The sequence below is a fragment of the Caloenas nicobarica genome, chromosome 2 (genome assembly GCF_036013445.1).
Source record: "Caloenas nicobarica isolate bCalNic1 chromosome 2, bCalNic1.hap1, whole genome shotgun sequence".
Lineage (NCBI taxonomy): Eukaryota > Metazoa > Chordata > Aves > Columbiformes > Columbidae > Caloenas > Caloenas nicobarica.
This window is the reverse complement of record NC_088246.1, coordinates 164,239,249-164,253,330: the sequence shown is the minus strand read 5'-3', so window position 1 is coordinate 164,253,330 and position 14,082 is coordinate 164,239,249. Positions and strand designations below refer to the sequence as shown.

The following is a 14,082-nucleotide window of genomic DNA, read 5'->3' as shown; positions in this document are numbered from 1 at the left end:
TCATAAACCCATGCTGACTACGTCTGATGACCTGCTGGTCCTGTACCTGCCATATGATGGCACTCAGGATGATCTGTTCCATGACCTTACCAAGCAACAACGTCAGACTGACACATCTGTAATTCCCCGCTTCCTCTTTTGGACCCTTCTCCTAGATAGGTGTCATATTTGCTAACTTCCAGTCAGTGAGCACCTCCTCGGCGAGTCAGGTCTGCTGATACATGATGGAAAGTGGCTTGGGGAGCACCTCCGCCAGCTCTCTCACAGCTCCTGGGGAAAACCTATCTAGCCCCATACACCTGGGTGTATCAAAGTGGTGTAGCAGCTCACCAACCATTTCCCCTTCGATTCCTGGGGCTTCGTTCTATGCCTCATCACTGTCTTCCAGCTCAGGGAGCTGGCTACACAGAGAACAACTGGTTTTACAATTAGCCACTGAGGCAAAGAAGGCATTAAGGCCTTTTCCACATCCATTGTAAATGTCTTGCTCCCTGAATCCACTACAAGTTGGAGATTCTCCTTAGCTTCTTTTTCCTGCAAAAACATATACCAAAAAGGTTGTATTGTCTTTTCTGGCAGGAGCTGGATTAAGTTCTAGTTGGGCTTTAGCCCTTGTAATTTTCCCCCTGCATAAAACTCAAAACATCCTCGTGCTCCTCCTCAGTATCTTGCCTCTTCTTGCAGACGTCAAAAGCTCTCTTTTTCCTCATGAGTTCAAGCCAAACTCCTCAGTTAAGGACAGGCCAGTCTTCTTCCCTGCCAGCTTGTCTTTCGGCATATGGGGACTCTCCCTCACACATGGGGGAATCTTCTGGTACCTTCTCACAGAAGAAAACCATGAAGCCCATATGCCAACCAAACCTTGCCACAGAAAATTAATATACACAGCTACAAGCTTACAAGCAAGAGGGCACAAAGACACCCACAGAGCACAATCAAGACCAAAGGCCAGGCCTAATGACAGGCTTAATGAGATGGCAGAGTGCAGCTGGGGCATCAAACACCATGGAAGGGGCAGTCGCTCACGCCTGTCACAGCTCCAAAGCCCAGCCCAGCCTGTCAGAGGTGGCAGCAAATGGGGCCCTCTCCTCACAACGCACCCGCAAACCACACGAGTGCCATGGGATGACCTCACTGACCACACTCCACCTCTCCTACACTTTGGCCACGTCCTCTGCCCGCCCTGACACGCGCTAGGACGAGCCAGGATGCTGGTGGCTGTCCTGCTCACCTGGGCACACACCGCCTCATATTCAGCCACTGTCGACCAACATCCCCAGGTCCTTTACCACCTGGCAGCTTTCCAGCCACTCTTCCACAAACCTGTAGCGTTCACGGGGCTGTGGTGACCCAAGCGCAGGACGCGACTCTTGGCCTGGTTCAACCTCATGCAATTGCTCCCAGCCCACGGCTCCAGCCTGTCCAGGGCCTTCTGTAGAGGCTTCATAGCGCCTAGTGGGTCAACACGCCTGCCTAACTTGGTGTCATGTGCAAACGTACTGAGAGTGCACTCAATCTCCTTGTCCAGATGAAGGAGAAAGACATTAAACAGAACTGGCCCCAGTACTGAGCCCTGGGGAAACGCACTTGTGAATGGCCACCAAATGGATTTACCTCCAGTACCACAACTCTTGGGGTTCAGCCGTCCAGACACTTTTTCAGTCTTCAAAGACTACAGTCGTCCAAGACGTGAGCAGCCACTTTCTCTGGGAGAAACAGTGTGAGCTTGTCGTCTACACCAGAACACTCTCTGTGTAGCAGGAGTAATCTCCTTCACTAATAAAACCTTGAAACATCAACCCTGCACACCCAGCTCATAAGCAAGACACACACCAAGACACCCAGAGAGCACAACGAGCGTGGAAGGAAAGGCTTAGCGAGATGGAAGCAAGAAGGGCAGGGATCCTCCGCCATGGAAGAGGCAATTCCTCAGGCCCAGCACAGCTCCAAAGCCCAGACCAGTCTGCCAGGGCTGTGAGGAAAAGGGACCCCCTCCACACAATGCAACCGCAAACCACACGAGTGCCATGGGATGGCCTCACTGACGACACCCCACCTCTCCTACGCTTTGGCCGCATCCTCTGCCTGCCCTGAAATGCGCTTTCAACACCAAGTCTTCGGCCTCTAATGCTCACACTTCAAAGCTGCCGCTACGGACAAGTGGACACGTCCTCAAGACAAGGACAAGAAATTGGAGCATTGCGCAAGGAAAACACACCCTCCTCATTCCTGGCCAGGCTGTGGCATCCAACAGCTGCTGGCTGCAAAATGCCGTCATGCGCAAAGGCTGTCCCGCCCAGCCAGGACCAGCATAAAAGCCGGCCCAGTGCCTCTCTCCCTCACACACTTCTCCTGACGCCTTCTCCTCCCTCCGCGCTCAACAAGGTGAGCCTCAGCCCCCTTCCCCTCCTTCTCCTGCCCTGCCTGGCCCCTCTCTTCCAGCACGCTCTGCCCCCAGCCTCAGCAGCCCTCACGCCTCCCCACCGCCACGCTCCCCACAGACCCACACCAGCCTCCCCACTCCCTCGCCCTCCTGCAACACCGCTCCTCGCACCCCCATGCCCCTGCGCTTGCTCAACAGCCTCTCGTCCCTTCCAGGGCCCCTCCGCACCACACACATGGCCTGCTACAACGCCTACCGCTCCTGCGGACCCACCCCACTGGCCAACAGCTGCAACGAGCCCTGTGCCCTGCAGTGCCAGGACTCCCGCGTCGTCATCCAGCCTCCCGCCGTGCTGGTCACCCTGCCAGGACCCATCCTCACCTCCCACCCCCAGAGCACCGCCGTCGGATCCTCCTCATCGGCTGCCGTGGGCAACGAACTTGGTGCCCAGGGAGTTGCCATCAACTCCGGCACCTTCGGCTACGGCTACGGCTTCGGAGGCCTGGGTGGCTTCGGAGGCCTGGGCTCCTGCGGCGGCAGAAGGGGCGGCTACATCTGCTAAGGGCTGTCACCACCACCCCTGACGCACACCACCTACCGCATTGAAGCTGCGGCATGGATTGTGGACTCACCTCTGGACCCTTCTTGGCACGGGGACCTGCTGTCCATGGCTCCTCCTCTAAAGGAGCCAGGAAGATCTTGGTGCTCTGGCAACATCTAGGTCACAGAAGCAACCTCAGCTGATGGTCGCCCTACGTGCAGCTTATACTTGTCACCTTCTACTTGGCGCTCCTGCCTTTGCACTCTTTTTTTTCCTCAATAAAGTTCTCTTGCATCCCAGCCTGACACGTCTCACTTTACTTTCTTCTCTCAAGGCTCTTCCAACCTCACCCAGCACAAAGCCAGGGCTCAGGAAGCAAACCGGATAGGGGGGAAAAGGGCCACAAGACCTCTCCCAGGATATATGGCACCACCTAGACCACCAAGAACACAGACCAGTATTCCGGAGCTCTTCCACAATATGACACAAGCCCATCACTGGATCAAAGAAAGACTTGGACACCAGAACACTCTCCTCAACATGCCTCTGATGAGACCTCCCAAGGCCAGCACACACTTGACTATCTTTCTTCCCCAGCGTGACTCCCCAGCTCTACCACAAGCACAATCACAGAATCATTAAGTATTTAGACTTTCCTCATGGGTGCACGGGTCCTGCCAAGGCTGTGGTCCAACACAGGCTTCCTACAGGGTCACGCCTCCTGTGGGTGCACCCACCTGCTCCAGCGTCAGGTCCTCCACGGGCTGCAGGTGCTTATCTCCTCCACTGTGGACATTTCCTCCACTGTGAACCTCCACGGGCTGCAGGGGGACAACCTGCTTCAGCCCAGTTCTTCAGCACAGGCTGCAGGGCAATCTCTGCTCCACAACCTACAGCACCTCCTGCTCCTCCTTCTTCACTCACCTTGCTGTCTCTAGAGATTTGTCTCCCACCTTTATTCCCTCCTCTCTTCCAGTTACTATTCTGAAGTAGTTTTTGCCCCTTCATAAACATGTTTCCACAGAGGTGCTACCACCATTGCTCGCTGGCTCAGCTTTAGCCAGCAGTGGCTCTGCCTTGGAGCTGGCTGGCTAGTCTTGTAGAATCACGGAACTGGTTGGCTTACGAAAGAATTTTCAGATCACCAAGTCCTGCTGTTAACCTAACAATAACAAGTCTACCACACACCCGTGTCGTCAAGCACCACATCTACACAGTTTTACACACCTCCAGAGATGGTGACTCCACCACTGCCCTGGGCAGCCTGTTCCAATGCCCCAAAACCCTTTAGGGGAAGGCATTTTCCCTAATAGCCGCACTAAACCTCCCCTGGGCCAACTTCAAGCCGCTTTCTCCAGTTCTGTCACTTCCGACAAGAGACCAACACCCTCCGCTCTACGACCTCCTTTCAGGTAGTTGCACAGAGCAAGAAGGTCTCCCCTCAGCCTCCTGTTCTCCAAACTGAATCTCCCAAGGCCCTCTGCTGCTCCCCATCCCACTTGTGCTACAGACCCTTCACCAGATTCATTGCCCTTTTCTGAACTCGCTCCAGCACCTCAAGGTCTTTCTTGTCATCAAGGGCCCAAAACTGAACCCCGCATTCTAGCTGCAGCCTCAGCAGCACCACATACAGGGGGATGGTCACTGCCCTGCTCCTGCTGGCCACACTACTGATGACACAGGCCAGAATGCTGGTGGCCTTCCTGGCCACCTGGGCACACGCTGGCTCATGTTCTGCCAGCGGCTCACCAGTAGCCCAGGTCCTTTTCCAACAGGTAGCTTTACAGCCTCTCTTTCACCAAGCTTCTAGTGTTCCACAGGCTGGTACTGATGCAAGTGCAGAACACAAAACTTGGCCTTGTTGAACCTCATACAACTGTCATTTTTGCTCGATCTAGGCTGTCCACATCCCCTTCTCTAGAGCATTCTTACTGTCCAGCAGATCAACATTCCTGCCCAACTTGATGTCATCTGCAAACTTACCGAGGGGGCACTCCACGCCCTTGTCCAGATCATGGAGAAAGATCTTAAACAGAACTGGCCTCAGTACTGAGCCCTGGGGAACACCTCTTGTGAGTGCCCACCAACTGGATTTAACTCCAGTCACCGCAACTCTTTGCGCCCACCCATCCAGCCAGTGTTTTAGCCAGCGAAGGCTATGCCCGTCTAAGCCATGAGCAGCCACTTTCTCCAGGAGAAATGATGTCAAAGACTTTACCAAAATCTTACTCCACAGCATCCACAGCCTTGCCCTCATCCACTAAAGCAGGTCACCTTGTCATAGCAGGAGATCAGGTTGCTCGAGCAGGACCTGCCTTTCATAAACCCACGCTGACTACGTCTGATGACCTGCTGGTCCTGTACCTGCCATATGATGGCACTCAGGATGGTCTGTTCCATGACCTTACCAAGCAACAAGGTCAGACTGACACATCTGTAATTCCCCGCTTCCTCTTTTGGACCCTTCTCCTAGATAGGTGTCATATTTGCTAACTTCCAGTCAGTGAGCACCTCCTTGGTGAGTCAGGTCTGCTGATACATGATGGAAAGTGGCTTGGGGAGCACCTCCGCCAGCTCTCTCACAACTCCTGGGGAAAACCTATCTAGCCCCATACACCTGGGTGTATCAAAGTGGTGTAGCAGCTCACCAACCATTTCCCCTTCGATTCCTGGGGCTTCGTTCTATGCCTCATCACTGTCTTCCAGCTCAGGGAGCTGGCTACACAGAGAACAACTGGTTTTACAATTAGCCACTGAGGCAAAGAAGGCATTAAGGCCTTTTCCACATCCATTGTAAATGTCTTGCTCCCTGAATCCACTACAAGTTGGAGATTCTCCTTAGCTTCTTTTTCCTGCAAAAACATATACCAAAAAGGTTGTATTGTCTTTTCTGGCAGGAGCTGGATTAAGTTCTAGTTGGGCTTTAGCCCTTGTAATTTTCCCCCTGCATAAAACTCAAAACATCCTCGTGCTCCTCCTCAGTATCTTGCCTCTTCTTGCAGACGTCAAAAGCTCTCTTTTTTCTCATGAGTTCAAGCCAAACTCCTCAGTTAAGGACAGGCCAGTCTTCTTCCCTGACAGCTTGTCTTTCGGCATATGGGGACTCTCCCTCACACATGGGGGAATCTTCTGGTACCTTCTCACAGAAGAAAACCATGAAGCCCATATGCGAACCAAACCTTGCCACAGAAAATTAATATACACAGCTACAAGCTTACAAGCAAGAGGGCACAAAGACACCCACAGAGCACAATCAAGACCAAAGGCCAGGCCTAATGACAGGCTTAATGAGATGGCAGAGTGCAGCTGGGGCATCAAACACCATGGAAGGGGCAGTCGCTCACGCCTGTCACAGCTCCAAAGCCCAGCCCAGCCTGTCAGAGGTGGCAGCAAATGGGGCCCTCTCCTCACAACGCACCCGCAAACCACACGAATGCCATGGGATGACCTCACTGACCACACTCCACCTCTCCTACACTTTGGCCACGTCCTCTGCCCGCCCTGACACGCGCTAGGACGAGCCAGGATGTTGGTGGCTGTCCTGCTCACCTGGGCACACACCGCCTCATATTCAGCCACTGTCGACCAACATCCCCAGGTCCTTTACCACCTGGCAGCTTTCCAGCCACTCTTCCACAAACCTGTAGCGTTCACGGGGCTGTGGTGACCCAAGCGCAGGACGCGACTCTTGGCCTGGTTCAACCTCATGCAATTGCTCCCAGCCCACGGCTCCAGCCTGTCCAGGGCCTTCTGTAGAGCCTTCACAGCGCCTAGTGGGTCAACACGCCTGCCTAACTTGGTGTCATGTGCAAACGTACTGAGAGTGCACTCAATCTCCTTGTCCAGATGAAGGAGAAAGACATTAAACAGAACTGGCCCCAGTACTGAGCCCTGGGGAAACGCACTTGTGAATGGCCACCAAATGGATTTACCTCCAGTACCACAACTCTTGGGCTTCAGCCGTCCAGACACTTTTTCAGTCTTCAAAGACTACAGTCGTCCAAGACGTGAGCAGCCACTTTCTCTGGGAGAAACAGTGTGAGCTTGTCGTCTACACCAGAACACTCTCTGTGTAGCAGGAGTAATCTCCTTCACTAATAAAACCTTGAAACATCAACCCTGCACACCCAGCTCATAAGCAAGACACACACCAAGACACCCAGAGAGCACAACGAGCGTGGAAGGAAAGGCTTAGCGAGATGGAAGCAAGAAGGGCAGGGATCCTCCGCCATGGAAGAGGCAATTCCTCAGGCCCAGCACAGCTCCAAAGCCCAGACCAGTCTGCCAGGGCTGTGAGGAAAAGGGACCCCCTCCACACAATGCAACTGCAAACCACACGAGTGCCATGGGATGGCCTCACTGACGACACCCCACCTCTCCTACGCTTTGGCCGCATCCTCTGCCTGCCCTGAAATGCGCTTTCAACACCAAGTCTTCGGCCTCTAATGCTCACACTTCAAAGCTGACGCCACGGACAAGTGGCCACGTCCTCAAGACAAGGACAAGAAATTGGAGCATTGCGCAAGGAAAACACACCCTCCTCATTCCTGGCCAGGCTGTGGCATCCAACAGCTGCTGGCTGCAAAATGCCGTCATGCGCAGAGGCTGTCCCGCCCAGCCAGGACCAGCATAAAAGCCGGCCCAGCGCCTCTCTCCCTCACACACTTCTCCTGACGCCTTCTCCTCCCTCCGCGCTCAACAAGGTGAGCCTCAGCCCCCTTCCCCTCCTTCTCCTGCCCCGCCTGGCCCCTCTCTTCCAGCACGCTCTGCCCCCAGCCTCAGCAGCCTCACGCCTCCCCACAGCCCCACACCAGCCTCCCCACTCCCTCGCCCTCCTGCAACACCGCTCCTCGCACCCCCACGCCCCTGCGCTTGCTCAACAGCCTCTCGTCCCTTCCAGGGCCCCTCCGCACCACACACATGGCCTGCTACGACGCCTACCGCCCCTGCGGACCCACCCCGCTGGCCAACAGCTGCAACGAGCCCTGTGCCCTGCAGTGCCAGGACTCCCGCGTCGTCATCCAGCCTCCCGCCGTGCTGGTCACCCTGCCAGGACCCATCCTCACCTCCCACCCCCAGAGCACCGCCGTCGGATCCTCCTCATCGGCTGCCGTGGGCAACGAACTGGGTGCCCAGGGAGTTGCCATCAACTCCGGCACCTTCGGCTACGGCTACGGCTTCAGAGGCCTGGGCGGCTTTGGAGGCCTGGGTGGCTTCGGAGGCCTGGGCTCCTGCGGCGGCAGAAGGGGCGGCTACATCTGCTAAGGGCCCTCGCCACGATCCTTGATGCCAACGACACACACACTGGAAGTCACGAGACAGATTGAGGACACACACCTCTAGGTCCTTCCTGACACATGGACCTGCTGGCCATGCCTCCTCCTCTCAGGGCACCAAGCATGGAAGCAGGGAAGGTGCCAGCCTGAGCTGCCTGCAAACATGGCCCTTGGACCTACTCCTCTTCTCCCACATCTTTCTTTGCACTTCAGACTTGCTCTCTTCCACTTGGTGCTCCAGCCTCTTCATTTTTTGCCCTCAATAAAGTTCTCTTGCATCCCAGTCTGAGATGTCTCCTCTCGTTTTCTTCTCCTATGTCTTGTCCAGTCTCACCCGGCACAAAGCCAGGGCTCAAGGGGCCATCGTGGTGGGTGGAAAAAGGCCAGAAGACCTCTCATACAAAATATGTCACCAGCAGTACCACCGACAACAAAGACTAGCATCTACGGTGGCTTCCACATCAGAACAGAAGCCAATCAGTGGTTCAGACAGATGCTTCCACATGACAACACTCCCCTGCTCATGCTTTTGATGAGATCTACCTTTGCCACCACACACTTAACTAACTGTTCCCCAGCATGAGTTTCCAGCCTTGCTAGCACACAGCATCACAGAAGCAGTCAGTTCAGCAGGCACCTCTGGAGAACATCACTTCAAGCCCACTGCTCAAGCAGAGCCAGCTTCAACCCAGAAGATACACATGTCCAGCCTGGCCTGGGATGTCTCCAGGGATGGGGCATCTACCACCTCTGTTGGCAACCTGGGCCAGTACTTTACTACCCTCGTAAAAAATTTCTTCCTCATGTCCAGCCTGAATCTCCCCTCCTTTAGTTTAACCATCACCCCTTGTCCTGTCGCAATAGGTCCTGCTAAAAAGTCTGTCCCCATCTTTCTTATCAGCCCCTTTTAAGTACAGAAAGGGCACAATAAGGTCTCCCAGGAGTCTTCTCCAGGTTGAAGTACCAAACTTTCTCAGCCTGTACTCATTGGAGAGGTGTTCCATCCCTCTGATCATCTTGATGGCCTCCTCTGGACCCTCTCCAACAGGTCATTAACCCTTCAACATGCATCCACCACCACCAGTGCTTTTGCTGTACATCCCCATGCAGCGTTCTCACCTGCAGTTCCACTCAGCAATCTCCAAATCCTCTTTCTGCCCGTCAGACACTGTGCAGAGAAGTGACCTCACACCTTAGACCTCGCTCCAAGTAAAGACCCCAAAGGCGCTCGCTCACCAGCCTCCCCTGCCTGCCACTCCCAGTGCCTCTCTGCCTCTCACCACACTCATGGTCTCTCCAGAACCTCACCTGCCCTGCCCATGTACTCCATGTACAATCATGGAGTCATTTATTTGGAACAGAGTGGGAAAAGATCCTTAACTTTATCAATTCCAGCTATCAACACTACCAAGTCAACTACTAAACCATGACCGTAAGCACCATATCCACATGTCTTTACCTCCCAGGATGGTGACTCCACCACTTCCCTGGGCAGCCTGTTCCAGTGCTTCATAATGCTTACGGTGACAAAATCAACAGACCCTGCACTTCTTGTCTGTGCTTAGGGTTCCTGGGACACCCATGCAGGGTCCCATGTCATGGCCCCCTCTTGCTGTGCTCCCCAGCTCAACTACGTGGCAGTGCCCATGACACCATCTTCCCTCACGGTCGGGTCCCAAGGCCACCTACAAATGGTCACAGAGTCACAGAATGGTTGGGGTTGGAAGGGACCTCTGGAGATCATCTAGTCCATCCCACCTGCTAAAGCAGGTTCACCTAGAGCACATTGCACAGGAATGTGTCCAGGCGGGTCTTGAATGTCTCCAGAGAAGGAGACTCCACAACCTCTCTGGGCAGCCTGTTCCAGGGCTCTGGCACCCTCAAAGTAAAGAGTTTTCTCCTCATATTCAGAAGGAACCACCTGTGCTTCAATCTTTGCCCATTGCCCCTCATCCTATCTTTGGGCACCACTGAAAATAGTCTGGTCCCGTCCTCTGCTCCCATATTCCCATGTCCCCTTGCTGCCAGGATCCAGGGCAGCCAACACAGGATGTGCAGGTCACCACCCCCTTGCTGTGGGGTCCTCATCTGACCCAAGTGTGGGTCCTTGTTGCACTGTCCACCTGGCTGCATGGTCCCCATTCCACCTACGTAGAAGTCCCCAGACCACGGTCTCACCTTGCTGTGGGATCCCCAACTGATCCCTTGGAGGGGGATCCCCAGGCCACCATTCCCTCATCACTGCAGGGCCCCACAGTGACCCACACAGGGGGTCTCTGGACCACCAGCCTCTCTGCTGCAGGGTCCCTGGAGCACCAGTGCAGGGGACACCAAGCAACCGTCCCTGTGCTCTGAGGTCACACAGAAAACCCCTTTGTGAGGTCATCGTCCTCCTCAGTGTGGGCTCCCTGAGGCACGGCCTGGGGCACTGAGGACCAGGAGGAGGAACAAGCCTGTGACCCTGCTCTGCCGGGAAGATGGGGCTCTGTGGGGTTGCATGGCAAAGGATCTGGTGGGTTGTGCTTTCTTCCCTTGTGCCACACTCCTACCCCTCTGGCCCCCGACTCAGGCACTCAAACCCAGATCTTTGGGTAACAAATATCTTTGGTCCCCCAAGTTGTTTATCACCAGTGCCGCACTTTCCTCTCCTTTGTTGTTTTTTTTTTTTTAATTTTTCACTCTTCGTAAAAAGGCTCCTGCGAAACAGGTGAGCTCTGTGCTGAGACAGGAGCCCACAGTCTCCAGGGCTATTGGCAGCACTAAAATATTCATCAAAAGCAAATTAAGAGAACATCTGCAGAGCAGCTGGGGTCCAGAGTACCAGAGAGCTCTGTGCACAGCTGGAGTCAGCCTCGCTTCAAAGATGAAGCTTTTGCCGAGGAACAAAGCCCTTCCCTAATTCCAGCCAAAACATCAACTGCCTTGGAGGCAGGCAAGGAAAAGGGGGAATGGGTTTGGATCTGTTCGGCCGTTTTATCTGATGATTTAGTGAAAATAGCACATTTCCCCTCAAGACATCCTTTTTTGGCCTTGAGGGGTTTATTTTAGCTCATCTTAATGCCTAATCAATAGAAGGCAAACTCAAGTAATACCCACTCTTAGGAGGATAGGTGTTCAGCTTGGAGTCCAGCCAGCTTGACATCAACCCTTGGACTGACATGAGTGCAGGATCTCACCTCCCCGCAGCCCTGCGACATGCCTGAGCAGCCAGGCCCGGAGGGATGTCTGCCTCATGCTTCAGAGCACGTCTCAGCCCAAACTTGCTCCAGAACCACTCGTTTTGAGCACAGTCAGCTCAGACAGGAGGAGGCTCGTAGCCACGTCATCCTCTGTCCAGAGGATGGATAGAATCACAGAACCATGGCATAACAGAGTAATTTTGGTTGGAAAAGACCCCCAAGATCATCTAATCCAACTGTTAACCTAACACGGTCAAGTCCACTTCTAAGCCAATGCCCCTAACAACCTCATCTACACGTCTTTTAAACACCTCCAGGGATGGTGACTCAACCGCTTCCCTGGGCAGCCTGTTCCAATGCCCAACAACATTTTCTGGGAAAAAATTTTCTTTAATATCCAACCTAAACCTCGCTGGTGCAACTTGAGGCCATTTTCTCTCATCCTATCACGTGTTACTTGGGAAAAGAGGCCAACCACTATGTCAATACGACCTCCTTTCAGGCAGTTCAGAGATCAGAAGGTCTCCCCTCAGCTCCTGTTCTCCAGCTGAACCCCCAGCTCCCTCAGCCGCTCCCATCACACTTGTGCTCCAGCCCCTTCACCAGCTCCGTTCTCATCTCTGAACTCGCTCCAGCACCTCAAGGGCTTTCTCATAGTGATGGACCAGCACATGCCACTCTCCTGGGGAAGGCAGGTCCCTTCGGGTGCTCCCTGCCCAGTTCTGTGCATCTCATCCTTAGGAGACCCCAAGCCTGGCCTTGAATGTCTCCAGGGTTGGGGCATCCACCACCTCTCTGGGGAACTTGTTCCAGTGTTTTACCACCCTCATGATAAAAAATGCCTTACATCTGGTCTTAATCCCCCCTCTTTTAGTTTCAAGCCATTACCCGTTGTCCTATCACTACAGGCCCAGCTTAAAAGTCTGTCCCCATCAGATGAGAAACCACCTGTTAGCAAGAGGGTCTAGGAAAAGCCGTGGCTGTCACTCCTGTTCCCATCCTAGCCTCCCAGTTCCGCAAGACTGTCCTGTGCTTTTGGACAACTCTCCCATTACCGAGGGGCTTCAGGTTGGCTGGAGCAACCACCAGTCCCTATGGAAACTGGTGGCACCTCAGGTCAAAATGCCTAAATCACACGTGGAAGAAGGCACAGGTTGTGCGCAACCCCGAGAAACGGGCTCATCGCTGGTGTGCCGTCTACCTCAGAGGGCAGAAAAGAGGCAGAAAACTGAAGTCCAAGTGGGAGAGCGACGGTTAGAGCTGGTGTGACTCACCTGGGCTCCTGGAGCTGGGCTGCAGCCATGCAGCATCAGCACAAGCCGGCTTCCATGCTGGGACGGGCTGTGTCCAGGCAGCTCGTGTCCGTCTGCCGCAGTTTCCTGGGAAAAATGGGGAGGACAGAGCAGGCAGTGGGGCTGAAACTGGACCGGTTCGAGCAAAAGAGATCACCCACGAGAAAGCTTCGTTGTGGAAACCACACAGCAGATCCCCGACGCTGATGGGATCTGACCAAGCCACTCAAGGTTTACCCTGCCTGCTGTCTTCTGGTTCATGTCACGCCAGAGACCTGCCCAGTTGAGCTCATGGTTCTTCTCCAGGCTTTCATCCTTAATTCACGAGATTTTGCGAGATAATACCAAAAGTCCTGCTCCATCCCGTGCGGTCACTGCAAGTTTATGCCTCTCCCCTGTGATCTTCCCTCATGCCCTAATGTTGCTTTAGTAATTAGCTCCAGAATTACCACATTTAAAGCCAGAACCGTGGTTATTCCGCTGCTGCCGCAGCAGCTCTGGCTGTACTACCTCACGGCAATTCCTTGGCCAAAACAGGGGTTACTCCTAATTAGTCTCCGAAGCTCACGGGATGCAGCAGGAAGATCTTATCCTCCCACAGGTACCTGGAATATCTTCCTTGGCCCTTTTGCCTTTCCCCAGCTCATCTAATGGATGCTCCATCATTGGAAATCTTCAAGGCCAGGCTGGACGGGGCTCTGAGCAACCTGATCTAGTTGAAGATGTCCCTGCTCGTGGCAGGGAGGTTGGACTAGATGAGCCTTGAAGGTCTTTTCCAACACAAACTTTTCCATTCCATAATTTTAGGAGGTGCTGAGCTGGAAGCGTGGATGCAGCTGGATAGGGGTAGTTGTGATTCATCCCCCTGCCTGGAGGCAGCACAGGTGGAGTGGGACACGCAGGGAACATCAATGTGAGGTTTCTTCTTTGCCAAGCCTCAGTGTCTCGTGCAGAATCAAAGAGCCGATGCCGTTTGCTGATGTCGGCATGGAGAAGGAGTTTCGGTGCTTCATCCCCAGCTCCACATGTGAGAGCAACCAGAGCATCCTGTACCGTGGAGGAGGGAAGTAGCACCGGGACTGAAGTCACTCGTGGGAGTGGGATTTTGGAGCTGGGAGAACTGGGGACTTGCTGGGCTCACCCAGCTGGCAGAGGGGCCGGATGCTTCCATGGTACATGGCTGGTCACACGAGGACAAGGTGACATCTTTTGATGTGCAGGGGGAAAATATGACACCACCGCTCCCACAGGAAGGGGATCCCCAAGGATTCAGCTTGTCCTGAGATTTTCCCAAACGAAAAGAGGACGTTTCTCTTCCAGGTCCCACCCAGGAGAAAGGAGGAGGGGGAAAAATGAGTGAAAAACTGTGATATCTTACTACTCCTCAACACCTGGGTGTTTGGTCTTTTGG

The 14,082-nt window shown here is 54.1% G+C and overlaps 2 protein-coding genes across 2 annotated transcripts; both read left to right on the top strand.

Moving 5' to 3' along the window:
• The first annotated feature begins 2,618 nt into the window (after positions 1 to 2,618).
• On the top strand, positions 2,619 to 2,945 carry LOC135984698 (feather beta keratin-like). Its single transcript, XM_065627121.1, has one exon. The coding sequence runs from the start codon at positions 2,619 to 2,621 to the stop codon at positions 2,943 to 2,945; it is 327 nt and encodes a 108-aa protein (XP_065483193.1).
• Positions 2,946 to 7,844: 4,899 nt separating this feature from the next.
• Positions 7,845 to 8,189, top strand: LOC135986339 (feather beta keratin-like). Its single transcript, XM_065630316.1, has one exon. The coding sequence runs from the start codon at positions 7,845 to 7,847 to the stop codon at positions 8,187 to 8,189; it is 345 nt and encodes a 114-aa protein (XP_065486388.1).
• Positions 8,190 to 14,082: the final 5,893 nt, after the last annotated feature.